The sequence below is a fragment of the Ranitomeya variabilis genome, chromosome 1, assembly GCF_051348905.1.
Source record: "Ranitomeya variabilis isolate aRanVar5 chromosome 1, aRanVar5.hap1, whole genome shotgun sequence".
NCBI lineage: Eukaryota > Metazoa > Chordata > Amphibia > Anura > Dendrobatidae > Ranitomeya > Ranitomeya variabilis.
Genome location: NC_135232.1, coordinates 249,443,288 through 249,458,844, shown reverse-complemented (window position 1 = coordinate 249,458,844; position 15,557 = coordinate 249,443,288). Strand labels below are relative to the sequence as shown.

Genomic DNA, 15,557 nt, shown 5'->3' with positions numbered 1-15,557 from the left:
TCCCAGTAGATAATTGGCATGAAGCTTTTTCTAATTCCTAGATCTTAGCATGTGCAAACAATCTAGACAAGTCAACAAAACGAATGTACAGATGTCACATTATATGCTGGGAGAGTTTACTTCTTTCTTATTGGTACCATTATGGGTTACATACGACTATTTAATCAAAATTATGGTCTTTCTTTTCCTCTTGTGGTATTTATGGTACAAGTTAAATGGTTTTATATCTTGATCACACTTAACCCATTCCTGACATAAGACGTTGCCCAAATGTTCTTGAAGCAAGACTATTCAGACAATTGCTGTCTCCATATGTAACCATAGACGTTGTCTTACATAGTTTAGAGCTTGTTGACAAGGAGACCGATCATCAGAGCCTGTCAAGATGCAAAATAGCTACATTCTAGGCTGACAAGTTAACTCATGAGATACTGAACCAGTTAGCTCTCCCCACTTCATTGATATCTATACAGCAGTTAGCAGCTGTGGATCAGGAGTTGAAAGCGAGGTATAGCGTTCGTACATCAATCTCCTAGAATACGGTGTACAAAGGCAGTGACACTGGTCTTCAGAAGACCACCAGGTGCCATCATAATCCAACCAGCAACTAGTGTTTGCAATGCAAACTACACAGAAAAAAAAAACAGCGGCATCTAAGGGCTCCTGTAGACATCCGTGCAAATCACTTGACCATAGAGTGGCAGTGCACTGGCTAGCTGCGCTCTCCTGACCAGAGAGTCACAGCTTCATATATTTCTACTAGCTATTGAACCCGTTCTACGCCCGGGTGGCGAGCATTTATATTGGTATATGGTCTCCATCCTGTCATGTGCTGCTCCCATCTTGCTCTCCCATCCTGTCATGTGCTGCTCCCATCTTGCTCTCCCATCCTGTCATGTGCTGCTCCATCCCGCGCCCCCATCCTGTCATGTGCTGCTCCATCCCGCGCCCCCATCCTGTCATGTGCTGCTCCATCCCGCGCCCCCATCCTGTCATGTGCTGCTCCATCCCGCGCCCCCATCCTGTCATGTGCTGCTCCATCCCGCATCCCCATCCTGTCATGTGCTCCCATCCCGCGCCCCCATCCTGTCATGTGCTCCCATCCCGCTCCCCCATCCTGTCATGTGCTGCTCCATCCCGCGCCCCCATCCTGTCATGTGCTGCTCCATCCCGCGCCCCCATCCTGTCATGTGCTGCTCCATCCCGCGCCCCCATCCTGTCATGTGCTGCTCCAACCCGCGCCCCCATCCTGTCATGTGCTCCCATCCAGTGCGGGCGGCTGCGCGTGGCTGTGGTGAGTGCGGGCGGCTGCGCGTGGCTGTGGTGAGTGCGGGCGGCTGCGCGTGGCTGTGGTGAGTGCGGGCGGCTGCGCGTGGCTGTGGTGAGTGCGGGCGGCTGCGCGTGGCTGTGGTGAGTGCGGGCGGCTGCGCGTGGCTGTGGCGAGTGCGGGCGGCTGTGTGTGGCGGTGGTGAGTGTGGGCGGCTGTGCTGGGCACCGAGAGCCGGGGGCCTGAGCAGGCGGGGACACCGGCGCGCTGGGGGGGGTCAGGTGCCGGAGTCGCCGCTAGCTCAGGCCCCCGGCACTTGCTATATTTACCTGTCTCCCGTTCCACTGCTGCGCACCGCTCCATCTTCCGGGTCCTCTGCCTGTGACTGTTCAGTCAGAGGGCGGCGCGCATTAAGCGCTTCATCGCGCCCTCTGAACCGTTCAGTTCAGAGGGCGCGATGACGCTCAGTGCTTACGCATACCGCGATCTCCTGGGAGCGTCACTCTGTGGGGTCCAGACTGCGCCGGCGCTTGCGCAGTCTATAAAGGCTTCGGACAGAGTGACGCTCCCAGCGTTATATTATAGATGAGGTGGTCAGTCTGAGCATTAGCGCCGTGTCATGCTCTGACCAATTTGCACCAATGTCTGCATGACCCCTTAGTGGTTAATCAGTAGTGAGTGGGGCTTCCTCCGATCCCAGCTGGTAGACACAGATGCTGGCTGTATATGAAAGCCAGCACAGCTCCTGAGCTCCTGCTCCAGACACTCGCATCAGATGTATGTACAACATCCTGTCATGTGCTGCTCCATCCCGCGCCCCCATCCTGTCATGTGCTGCTCCATCCCGCGCCCCCATCCTGTCATGTGCTGCTCCATCCCGCATCCCCATCCTGTCATGTGCTCCCATCCCGCGCCCCCATCCTGTCATGTGCTGCTCCATCCCGCGCCCCCATCCTGTCATGTGCTGCTCCATCCCGCGCCCCCATCCTGTCATGTGCTGCTCCATCCCGCGCCCCCATCCTGTCATGTGCTGCTCCATCCCGCGCCCCCATCCTGTCATGTGCTGCTCCATCCCGCGCCCCCATCCTGTCATGTGCTGCTCCATCCCGCGCCCCCATCCTGTCATGTGCTCCCATCCAGTGCGGGCGGCTGCGCGTGGCTGTGGTGAGTGCGGGCGGCTGCGCGTGGCGGTGGCGAGTGCGGGCGGCTGCGCGTGGCGGTGGCGAGTGCGGGCGGCTGCGCGTGGCGGTGGCGAGTGCGGGCGGCTGCGCGTGGCGGTGGCGAGTGCGGGCGGCTGCGCGTGGCGGTGGCGAGTGCGGGCGGCTGCGCGTGGCGGTGGCGAGTGCGGGCGGCTGCGCGTGGCGGTGGCGAGTGCGGGCGGCTGCGCGTGGCGGTGGCGAGTGCGGGCGGCTGCGCGTGGCGGTGGCGAGTGCGGGCGGCTGCGCGTGGCGGTGGCGAGTGCGGGCGGCTGCGCGTGGCGGTGGCGAGTGCGGGCGGCTGCGCGTGGCGGTGGCGAGTGCGGGCGGCTGCGCGTGGCGGTGGCGAGTGCGGGCGGCTGCGCGTGGCGGTGGCGAGTGCGGGCGGCTGCGCGTGGCGGTGGCGAGTGCGGGCGGCTGCGCGTGGCGGTGGCGAGTGCGGGCGGCTGCGCGTGGCGGTGGCGAGTGCGGGCGGCTGCGCGTGGCGGTGGCGAGTGCGGGCGGCTGCGCGTGGCGGTGGCGAGTGCGGGCGGCTGCGCGTGGCGGTGGCGAGTGCGGGCGGCTGCGCGTGGCGGTGGCGAGTGCGGGCGGCTGCGCGTGGCGGTGGCGAGTGCGGGCGGCTGCGCGTGGCGGTGGCGAGTGCGGGCGGCTGCGCGTGGCGGTGGCGAGTGCGGGCGGCTGCGCGTGGCGGTGGCGAGTGCGGGCGGCTGCGCGTGACGGTGGCGAGTGCGGGCGGCTGCGCGTGGCGGTGGCGAGTGCGGGCGGCTGCGCGTGGCGGTGGCGAGTGCGGGCGGCTGCGCGTGGCGGTGGCGAGTGCGGGCGGCTGCGCGTGGCGGTGGTGAGTGCGGGCGGCTGTGTGTGGCGGTGGTGAGTGCGGGCGGCTGTGTGTGGCGGTGGTGAGTGTGGGCGGCTGTGCTGGGCACCGAGAGCCGGGGGCCTGAGCAGGCGGGGACACCGGCGCGCTGGGGGGGGTCAGGTGCCGGAGTCGCCGCTAGCTCAGGCCCCCGGCACTTGCTATATTTACCTGTCTCCCGTTCCACTGCTGCGCACCGCTCCATCTTCCGGGTCCTCTGCCTGTGACTGTTCAGTCAGAGGGCGGCGCGCATTAAGCGCTTCATCGCGCCCTCTGAACCGTTCAGTTCAGAGGGCGCGATGACGCTCAGTGCTTACGCATACCGCGATCTCCTGGGAGCGTCACTCTGTGGGGTCCAGACTGCGCCGGCGCTTGCGCAGTCTATAAAGGCTTCGGACAGAGTGACGCTCCCAGCGTTATATTATAGATGAGGTGGTCAGTCTGAGCATTAGCGCCGTGTCATGCTCTGACCAATTTGCACCAATGTCTGCATGACCCCTTAGTGGTTAATCAGTAGTGAGTGGGGCTTCCTCCGATCCCAGCTGGTAGACACAGATGCTGGCTGTATATGAAAGCCAGCACAGCTCCTGAGCTCCTGCTCCAGACACTCGCATCAGATGTATGTACAAGTAATTCACATAGTAGAAAGGGGCTAATTAACTTTTTACGAAGTATCAAACTTCTGGCCAAGTTTAGAATTGTTTATTATAATTGTTTAAGGGTATGTGCACACAGTCAGTAATCGGCAGCGCTTTGGACACCGCACATGTCCGCTGCGTCCAAAGCGCTGCCCGGCTTTAGAACACAGTTGATTCCGCATATGATCATTGACCTGTGCGGAATCACCACGTCCAATAGATTGTATGGGTGAGATTTATCTTGCAGAGAGTTGCATCTCAGCAAGATAAATAGACACGCTGCGGTCTGGAAAGACCCGCCGCATGTCCGTCTCCGCAGGGAAGCCGCGGGCGTCGGTGCACGCATAGTGGGTGTGGGATTTCTTGAAATCCCATCCACTATGCTGTAACATCTGGAAGCTGCGGGTTGGATACTGCGGATGTACGCAGCAGTGTTTACTGACCATCTGCATCTACCCTAATAAATGCCCAATATCCAGCATGTACACAGGGGAGCGATTACTAAAATGATAACACATATTACAGTTAATGGCGTACAGAATGCATTTGGAACCAGGTGCCAGAATACAGTGTATGATATGGCAGGACGATACTTGTAGTAAATTACACTGGACACTGGTAAATCTGATTATTCAACTAATCGAACTGAAGACAGACAATTTTCATCTGCGCTATGTGAGGGAACTGTAACAATACAAATATTTGGCTGCATACTTGAGAGAACACCACATCTGCATACAAATCAACCTTCCTAAACATCTGGGATAAGTCCTGACACGTTAATTCAGATTTCAGATTCCAGTCTCGCCGCGTCTCCAATCAGGATGCACGATCTGATTGGACTTGTAAAGATAAGGAAGAAAACGTGTAATAGTGTACAATACATTCACACACTGCAAAAGATCACCACCTAAATCAGTGGTGCACAAATGGACTCTGGTCACAAACATGCAGGTTTTTGTATGACTCCTCATGTGTACTTCTCATGTCACAGCTCAAGAGTGACCACGGGCAAGAGCTAATGGAGCACTGCACAGCTACATCAAAATAGATCGGAGGCTTTGAAGTGGAGTGTGCAGCTAAAAGACATTTACAGTTTGCACTTCATATACAATAGATGTCTACAATGGGAATACACAGTGCAGAGCAATCAAACACAATACAAAAGTTACAGGATATAACAAAAATGCCCCTCCCCATCCCCCAACAACAGTGCTTGGAATTCTCTTAACCACTTAAAAAAAAAAAAAAAAACAAAGCCGCAACTCACCTTAAAATCTGAAGAAACAATGGTGAGATTGCTTCCTTCCCACCACGCAATAATTTTTTTCCCATTTTTTCAGTATAACACATGTTAAATGTAATGGTGTTATCTAATACAACAACTCATCGAGATGTTAATGGGAACCTGTCATGCCATTTTTAGCAACTGTCTTGTCCCTACAGTGTGTTTGTGGTTAGTGATGCATCATTAACACGTTGTTTCCAATCCACACGGCGGCTACATCATTTTCAAAAATCACTTTGTATAGTTATATAGTACCTGCTCATTCAATCATAGGGGTGGCCTTCATTTTATTTCAGTCACAGGCTTGTCATATTGTCAAAGCCAAGGCACTCTGATTGATGTTCAAATAGGAAAAATAGGCCGATGTAAAAGTTTGGGTACTCTGAATGGTTAGAACCTAGTAGCACCTCCTTTTGAAAGTATCACAGCTTGTAAACGCTTTTTGCAGCAAGACAAGAGTCTTTCAATTCTTGTTTGAAGGATTTTCATCCATTCTTCCTTTTTTGAGGTCTTGTCACAGATTTTCAATGATGTTCATATCAGGGGACTGTGACGGCCATTGTAAACCTTCAACTTGCACCTTTTGAGGTAGTTTACTATGGATTTTGCCTTGTGTTTAGCTCATTATCCATTTGTATAAGACATCCTCTTTTCAACTACAGCTTTTTTACAGATTTTGTTATGTTTGCATCAACAATTTGTTGAAACGTCATTTAATCCATTCTTCCTTCTACCCGTGAAATTTTCCCCGTGGCATTGGCTGCAAGACAACCCCCAAAGCATGATTGATCCATCCCTATGCTTAAAGGGGTTATCCGGTCCAAATCGATAAGTCTGCAGTCACTTATGAATCCCCTAGGGCACGCACTGTGCACTGCAGGGATTTGCTGGTTTCTTACCCAGGACTGGAGGATATGTGTGCGTAATACATACTCCCTTGCCGGTGCCCATCTAGTGGGCATGGCTTCGTTCCATACATTTCTATGGAACGAGGCTGCGCCTCATCTAGTGATGCAGCCATCCAGTGGGTGTGACAATCTAGAGGGTGCGGCACCACTCCAGATGAGTGCATGGAAGCAAAGACCCGCCTATTGGCCGGGAATATGTATAATGCATGCATACCCTCCAATCCCAGGTCAGAAACTGGCAAATCCCCGCAGTGCACACTGCGTGCACTGGGGAGATTCACGAGTCTGAAGTCAAATAGAGTGACTGCAGACTTATCGATTTGGACCGGACAACCCCTTTAAATAAAGGTTGGCGAGATGTTCTTTTCCTAAAATTCTGTGCCCTTTTTTCTCCACACATACCTTTCATCATTGTGGCCAAAGTCATAATTAAAACTCATCAGTTCTTTTGCACACTTCTGAATCTGAATTTTATGGTGAAGACGCAGGAAAGGTTTTCTTCTGATGACTCTTCTATGAAGGCCATATTTGTACAGGTGTCTGAACAGTAAAACAATGTGCTACAACACCAGAGTTTGCCAAATCTTTCGGAAGGTCTTTTGCAGTCAAGAGTGGGTTCAGATTTTACTCTCTAGCAATCCTACAAGCAGCTCTCACTGAAATTTTGCTTGGTCTTCCATACCTTATCTTGACTTCCACTGTTCCTGTTAACTGACCATTCTTAATTACATTTTAAACTGAGGAAAAGGCAACTTGAAAATGCTTTGCTATCTTTTTATAGCTTTCTCCTGCCTTGTGGGCCTTCACCATTTTCCTTGGCTGCTGTTTTTTTGGCACAAGGTTACAGCAGGTTGGTTTTTATAAAGCTGGGGTCTGCATCCCCTGGCCTTTCCTAGTGATGATAGTGAACAAGCCATAACCCTAACATGCAGGTCCGAAACCTTGATCAAAGTTATCTGAGCACACAAATCTCCATTGGTGCCCAAACCTTTGCATCGGCCCATTTTCCTTTTTGCAAAATGTAAAAAATTAATTTTTTTCTCCTAAAATACAAAGGAAATGTGTCATCTTTAACTTTAGGCCTTTCAGAGATCATTTCATCTTCAACATGCTTTACCGTTCACAACAGCAATAACTTTAAGAATCCTCATAGTCTTTCTTCAAGAGTACACGGGTTCCCTCACTCACTGAAGCTCATCAGGTACAAAAATCTGTCTAGTTTCAGAGCGGTGGTTGCAGGCTCTTCTAAAGCATAAAACTGCAAGCAGCACGCACTCCTTGCCTAGGAAACCATCCACACTAAGACACAAGTGGTGGCTGGTAACCTAGACAACAAGGAGTAAACTATAAAATGTTCAAAAACAGAAGAATTTTTAATTGCAAAGTTGGTTGCTTTTACAAGCATTTTGTAATTTTAACCATTTAAGATTAGACAACCTCTTTAAGGGCAGTGTTCTCCTGAGTGCAGCGGGTTATTAGCATGAGCTCTCTACTGTGCATTTTCTATTTACCAGAGGCATATTTATTGCACCATGGAACACAAAGATACAGCGGCCCTGCCATTTATTAACCCCTTCATGACCCAGCCTATTTTGACCTTAATCAAGTAAAAAAGGCAGCACACTGCAGCGCTAAGACATGCAAATATGAAACATGAAAACTGAACTGCAATACTGCACTAGAAATGTGAAAAATGAGAGCGTTTAGCGCATAAAAATGGCCAATTTTATGTGTACCTGATAGCCCCTTTACGGCATCTCTCGTATATCAGGTCCTACGCTTGCCTACCTCGCTGAGAATAACCGTCTCTCAGCGAGGTAGGCAAGCGTAGGACCTGATATACGAGAGATGCCGTAAAGGGGCTATCAGGTACACATAAAATTGGCCATTTTTATGCGCTAAACGCTCTCATTTTTCACATTTCTAGTGCAGTATTGCAGTTCAGTTTTCATGTTTCATATTTGCATGTCTTAGCGCTGCAGTGTGCTGCCTTTTTTACTTGACTATATATGAGTTTGGTTACTCTAGGTTCAGCACCTGTTCACACTTAGTCTATGCATGGATGTGACGGTCAGTTTTTTCAAATATATTTTGACCTTAATGACCTGGCCGTTTTTTGCAATTCTGACCAGTGTCCCTTTATGAGGTAATAACTAGAACGCTTCAACAGATCCTAGCGGTTCTGAGATTGTTTTTTCGTGACATATTGGGCTTCATGTTAGTGGTAAATTTAGGTCGATAATTTCTGAGTTTATTTGTGAAAAAAATGGAAATTTGGAGAAAATTTTGAAAATTTCGTAATTTTCACATTTTTATTCTGTTAAACCAGAGAGTTATGTGACACAAAATAGTTAATAAATAACATTTCCCACATGTCTACTTTACATCAGCACAATTTTGGAAACAAAATTTTTTTTTGCTAGGAAGTTACAAGGGTTAAAATTTGACCAGTGATTTCTCATTTTTACAACAAAATTTACAAAACCATTTTTTTTTTAGGGACCACCTCACATTTGAAGTCAGTTTGAGGGTTCTATATGGCTGAAAATGCCCAAAAGTGACACCATTCTAAAAACTGCACCCCTCAAGGTGCTCAAAACCACATTCAAGAAGTTTATTAACCCTTCAGGTGTTTCACAGCAGCAGAAGCAACATGGAAGGAAAAAATGAACATTTAACTTTTTAGTCACAAAAATGATCTTTTAGCAACAATTTTTTTATTTTCCCAAGGGTAAAAGGAGAAACTGGACCACGAACGTTGTTGTCCAATTTGTCCTGAGTACGCCGATACCCCATATGTGGGGGTAAACCACTGTTTGGGCGCACGGCAGAGCTCGGAAGGGAAGGAGCGCCATTTGACTTTTTGAATGAAAAATTGGCTCTAATCTTTAGCGGACACCATGTTGCGTTTGGAGAGCCCCCGTGTGCCTAAACATTGGAGCTCCCCCACAAGTGACCCCATTTTGGAAACTAGACCCCCCCAAGGAACTTATCTAGAAGAATAGTGCGCACTTTAAACCCTCAGGTGCTTCACAAATTGATCCGTAAAAATGAAAAAGTACTTTTTTTTCACACAAAATTTCTTTTAGCCTCAATTTTTTCATTTTCACATGGGCAACAGGATAAAATGGATCCTAAAATTTGTTGAGCAATTTCTCCTGAGTACACCGATACCTCACATGTGGGGGTAAACCACTGTTTGGGCACATGGTAAGGCTCGGAAGGGAAGGAGTGCCATTTGACTTTTTGAATGAAAAATTAGCTCCAATCGTTAGAGGACACCATATCACGTTTGGAGAGCCCCTGTGTGCCTAAACATTGGAGCTCCCCCACAAGTGACCCCATTTTGGAAACTAGACCTCCCAAGGAACTAATCTAGATGTGTGGTGAGCACTTTGAAACCCCAAGTGCTTCACAGAAGTTTATAACGCAGAGCTGTGAAAATAATAAATGTGTTTTCTTTCCTCAAAAATATTTTTTTAGCCCAGAATTTTTTAATTTTCCCAAGGGTAACAGGAGAAATTTGACCCCAAGAGTTGTCGTCCAGTTTCTCCTGAGTATGCGGATACCCCATATGTGGGGGTAAACCACTGTTTGGGCACATGCCGGGGCTCGGAAGGGAAGTAGTGAAGTTTTGGAATGCAGACTTTGATGGAATGGTCTGCGGGCATCATGTTACGTTTGCAGAGCCCCTGATGTGCCTAAACAGTACAAACCCCCCACAAGTGACCCCATTTTGGAAACTAGACCCCCCAAGGAACTTATCTAGCTATGTGGTGAGCACTTTGAACCCCCAAGTGCTTCACAGAAGTTTACAACGCAGAGCCGTGAAAATAAAAAAATAATTTTTCATTCCTCAAAAATGATGTATTAGCAAGCAATTTTTTATTTTCGCAAGGGTAACCGGAGAAATTGGACCCCAATAGTTGTTGCCCAGTTTGTCCTGAGTATGCTGGTACCCCATATGTGGGGGTAAACCACTGTTTGGGCGCACGTCAGGGCTCGGAAGGAAGGGAGCACCATTTGACTTTTTGAACGCAAGATTGGCTGGAATCAATGGTGGCGCCATGTTGCGTTTGGAGATCCCTGATGTGCCTAAACAGTGGAAACCCCTCAACTCTAACTCCAACACTAACCCCAACACACCCCTAACCCTAATCCCAACTCTAGCCATAACCCTAATCACAACCCTAACCCCAACACACTCCTAACCACAACCCTAACCCTAATCCCAACCCTAACCCTAATCCTAACCCTAATCCCAACCCTAACCCCAACCCTAACCACAACTTTAACCCCAACACACCCCTAACCATAACCCTAACGACAAGCCTATTCTTAACCCTATTTCCAACCCTAACTCTAATTCCAACCCTAAGGCTATGTGCCCACGTTGCGGATTCGTGTGAGATTTTTCCTCACCATTTTGGAAAAATCCGCAGGTAAAAGGCACTGCGTTTTACCTGCGGATTTACCACGGATTTCCAGTGGTTTTTATGCGGATTTCACCTGCGGATTCCTATTGAGGAACAGGTGTAAAACGCTGCGGAATCCGCACAAAGAATTAACATGCTGCGGAAAATACAACGCAGCATTTCCGCGCGGTATTTTCCGCACCATGGGCACAACGGATGGTACTGTAAACCTGATGGAACACTGCTACGAATCCGCAGCAGCCAATCCGCACCGTGTGTACATAGCCTAATTCTAATGCTAACCCTAGTTCTAACCCTAACCCTACCCCTAGTTCTAACCCTAGTTCTAACCCTAGTGGAAAAAAAATATATTTTCTTTATTTTATTATTGTCCCTACGTATGGGGGTGATAAAGGGGGGGGGATCATTTACTATTTTTATTTTGATCACTGTGATAGGTTTTATCACAGTGATCAAAATGTAGCTGGAACGAATCTGCCGGCCGATTCGGCGGGCGCACTGCGTATGCGCCCGCCATTATGGAAGATGGCGGCGCCCGTGGAGAAGACGGACGGACACCGGGAAGCTCGGTAAGTATGAGGGGGGGATCGGAGCACGGGGGTGGGATCGGAGCACGGGGGAGCGGACAGGAGGACGGGGGAGCGGACAGGAGGACGGAGGGGAGCGGAGCACAGGATGGAGGACTGGGGAGGAGATCGGTGGCGGTGGGGGGTCCAGACCAGTGTTTCCAGCCATGGCCGATGATATTGCAGCATCGGCCATGTCTGGATTGTAATATTTCACCAGTTTTCATAGTGAAATATTACAAATCGCTCTGATTGGCGGTTTCACTTTCAACAGCCAATCAGAGCGATCGTAGCCATGGGGGGGTGAAGCCATTCCCCCTGGGCTGAAGTACCACTCCCCCCTGTCCCTGCAGATCGGGTGAAATTGGAGTTAACCCTTTCACCCGATCTGCAGGGACGCGATCATTCCATGACGCCACATAGGCGTCACAGGTCGGATTGGCACCGACTTTCATGATGCCTACGTGGCGTCAAAGGTCAGGAAGGGGTTAAAAACAGTTTTTTCTTATGACAGATCAGCCAGGTAAAAATATAAAAAAAAAAACAAAAAAAACACGCAAACTCCACATATTTTCTTGATGAAAAAGATGATATTTAGGGAATAAAAGGTTACACTGCTATTTAAGCTCTGCACAAATTGAGCTTTTTTCCCATGCAAAAGATAAGTGAAAGAGATCGAATAAATGATTTGTAAATATCAGCAGGTTTTATGCCTCTAAAAATAACTCCAATAGACGTTTACAATAAAATGTATGATTTATGTCCAATACTGGATACGAAACGGTTCCATTTCCAGAAGAACTTCAGATTCCATTACAGAGCAAAGACCAACCCCCAGTCAGGACCTTCAACTTCCAGACAAAACAAAGCAATAAATGATTTCATTCCATATTTTATTTTAAATAAAAAATGCTTTTACTACTCTACCTGGGTGGAGCTTCAGCCACTGCTCCTGGGGTCTGGCATTGTCTGCAGTTAATCAATGAGCTCAGAAGCTCTTGCAGTCAACTTGCGATGTCAAGCTCATTTACTGGCTCCAACGCTGTAGGCAATGACAGACGGCGACTTCATGCTGGACCACGGTAGGGTGACTAAAGCACAGTTTGTTAGGTAAAATAAACTGCAGCCAGGGGAAAGGGGTTTTCCTGAAACTTCTTTAAGGCGTTTCCCAGATTCGTGTTAATAAAGCCATGTAACGTTTTATCATACGTTGTGTTCCTAGTCCTCACGAGCCTCCAGCAAGTGAGCTCATGTTCTGCTGACAGCTGCACCCCTCATTGAGGCTGGAGTCCCACATGCAGATTTTGTGGCAGTTCTCTGAGCCAAGCAGAGGAGGGTATTTCCCACTTTTGTAATCTTTCTTTCGGAACCACTCGGCTTTTGCACAACTGCATGTGCTATACCAGCCTAGGCGTCATTCTCATCAGTGCTCACCTGTGTAAGAGCAGTGGTGCATCATGAGGCCACTTATCGCGTGGCAAAACCACGTTATGGTGATGCCGTTAACGAGGACAAGTCATAGCTGCAACATCATTTTTAACATGTTTCACCTGTAAACATGTGCATCCAATAAACACATTGTGAGGCCACACAGATTCATTAAAAGCACATTTAAGAGTCCAAGAAAAGGATCCCTTTATGATGTTTATATGCCCTAATTATGACCAAGAACTCTTTTAAGGAAGAATTAAAAGGGGAGTTGCTAAAAAGAAACCACGTGGCAGTTACCTATGCTGGAAATAAGCGAAGTCTATAGAGCTTCAGTTGAGACATAGTGGGAGAAATATAAACATATACCTTGCTTAGCTTCAAGTTCTTCTGGAGTCAGCTGGGGCCTCTTCTCCTCCACTGCAGCAATCCCAGCACTCACCACCTGGCTACTACTAGAAGTGCTACTGGTCTTGCTTTGCTGGCCATCTTTGCTTTCTCCATCCTCTCCCTCCTCCTCACTGTCATCATCTAATCTTACTCTGTTCTTCTCAAGGGGCAAAAGGTCTGTTTCTTTCACCTTTATTGCAAAGCTTATTGGAGCAAAGGAAACTGGAAATAAAATGAAAAAAGTCAGTAAGGTGCGATATAACTAAAATAGGAGAGAGAAAAAAGCAAAACAAAATAATCCACAAAGTAATCCAAAAGGACTAGGAGTTATATCTGCACACTCTAATGGTAGAAGCATATTTGCTGCAGATCATGCTTCACATGGCAACCAGACGTCCATCACAAACATGACTAGGAAATATCTTTAAGCTCTAACATTTTTAGACCTTGCAGCTTTTTTTTTTTTTTTTTTTAAGCTTGGGGGTCATGCAGCATAGGTGTAGCTTTAACCCCTTCACCCCCGGAGCTTTTTCCGTTTTTTCGTTTTTCGCTCCCCTCCTTCCCAGAGCCATAACTTTTTTATTTTTCCGTCAATATGGCCATGTGAGGGTTTATTTTTTGCGGGACGAGATGTACTTTTGAACTATACCATTGGTTTTACCATGCAGTGTAACAGAAAACTGGAAAAAAATTCCAAGTGTGATTAAATTGCAAAAAAAGTGCAATCTCACACTTGTTTTTTGTTTGGCTTTTTTGCTAGGTTCACTAAATGCTAAAACTGACCTGCCATTATGATTCTGCAGGTCATTACGAGTTCATAGACACCTAACATGTCTAGGTTATTTTTTATCTAAGTGGTGAAAAAAATTTCCAAAGTTTGCTAAAAAAAAAAAGAATTGCGCGATTTTCTGATACCCGTAGCGTCTCCAATTTTTGTGATCTGGGGTCATCTGAGGGCTTATTTTTTGCGTGCCGAGCTGGCGTTTTTAATGATACCATTTTGGTGTAGCTACGTTCTTTTGTTCGCTCGTTATTGCATTTTAATGCAATGTGGCGGCGACCAAAAAAAAGGAATTTTGGCGTTTTGATTTTTTTTCTCGCTACGCCATTTAGCGGTCAGGTTAATCCTTTGTTTTTATTGATAGATCGGGCGATTCGGAACGCGGCGATACCAAATATGTGTATGTTTAATTTTTTTTTATTGTTTTATTTTGATTGGGGCGAAAGGGGGGTGATTTGAACTTTTATATATTTTTTTTATATTTTTAAACACTTTTTTTTCTTAATTTTGGCATGCTTCAATAGCCTCCATAGGAGGCTAGAAGCATGCACTACACGATCGGCTCTGCTACATAGAGGTGAAATACAGATCACCTCTATGTAGCAGAAAGGCAGGTGTACTTTGAGCGCCGACCACAGGGTGGCACTCAAAGCAATCAGCCATCAACAACCATAGAGGTCTCAAGGACAAGGAGACCTCTGGTTGTTATGGCAATGCACCGCTGACCCCCGATCATGTGACGGGGGTCAGCGGTGCGAGCACCTCCGGCCGCGCGGCCGGGAGCGCTAGTTAAATGCCGCTGTCAGCGCTTGACGGTGGCATTTAACTAGTTTAAAAAAAAGCTAATTGCGCGCACATGTCAGCTGTACAAAACAGCTGACATGTCGCTGCTTTAAGGTGGGCTCACCGCCGGAGCCCACCTTAAAGCAGGGGATCTGCCAGCTGATGTACTATTCCGTCAGCTGGCAGAAAGGGGTTAAAACATAACATTCTGACTGCCTGCAGCTGCCACTAGACTGCATCTAGTGTTACTGGGTTTAAAGGATTTATCCACTACCGGGCCACCCCTTAACTGCTAAAGTGCTCCAGCAAAAAAACAACAACATACTTCTGCAATATCATCATGTCGCCGGCAGTAAAGCAGAGCAAAGCGGTGACGTCACCGCTGTGCTCTGCTTTACGGCCGGCGCTGACACAGTCAGTGCAGGAAGCTCTGAGCAGCAGCGCGCATCCCTGTGGATGCCGGGGGACGTGACAGACATCAGAATGTGAGTATGCACTGGTTTTTTTTTTACTTTTACAATGGTAACCAGGGTAAATATCGGGTTACTAAGCGCGGCCCTGCGCTTAGTAACCCGATATTTACCCTGGTTACAAGTGAACACATCGCTGGATCGGCGTCACACACGCCGATCCAGCGATGGACAGCGGGTGATCAGCGACGAAATAAAGTTCTGGACTTCTAGCTCCGACCAGCGATATCACAGCGGGATACAGATCGCTGCTGCGTGTCAAACAACGAGATCGCTATCCAGGACGCTGCAACGTCACGGATCGTCATCGTTCTCGCTGCAAAGTCTCTTAGTGTGAAGGTACCTTAAGGCCACCACCATTAGGGGCTTATCTATAGCATTCTGTAATGCTGTAGATAAGCCCCCGATGTAACCTGAAAGATAAGAAAAACAAGTTAGATTATACTCACCTGGGCGGTCCCACTGCGGTCCGGTCCGATGGGTGTCGCTGGTCCGGCGCCTCCCATCTTCATACGATGTCGTTCTCTTCTTTGCTTCCTGTCGCGGCTCCTGT

At 48.4% G+C, this 15,557-nt stretch overlaps 1 protein-coding gene across 6 annotated transcripts in view; it reads right to left on the bottom strand.

Moving 5' to 3' along the window:
* Window positions 1-15,557, bottom strand: part of SFSWAP (splicing factor SWAP) — a 183,956-nt gene that overhangs the window by 83,946 nt on the left and 84,453 nt on the right. For all 6 annotated transcript variants that reach the window (XM_077293315.1, XM_077293317.1, XM_077293316.1 and 3 more), the window contains one exon: window positions 12,950-13,192. In XM_077293315.1, the coding sequence (XP_077149430.1) occupies window positions 12,950-13,192 (243 nt within the window). The remainder of the gene's footprint in view (window positions 1-12,949; window positions 13,193-15,557) is intronic.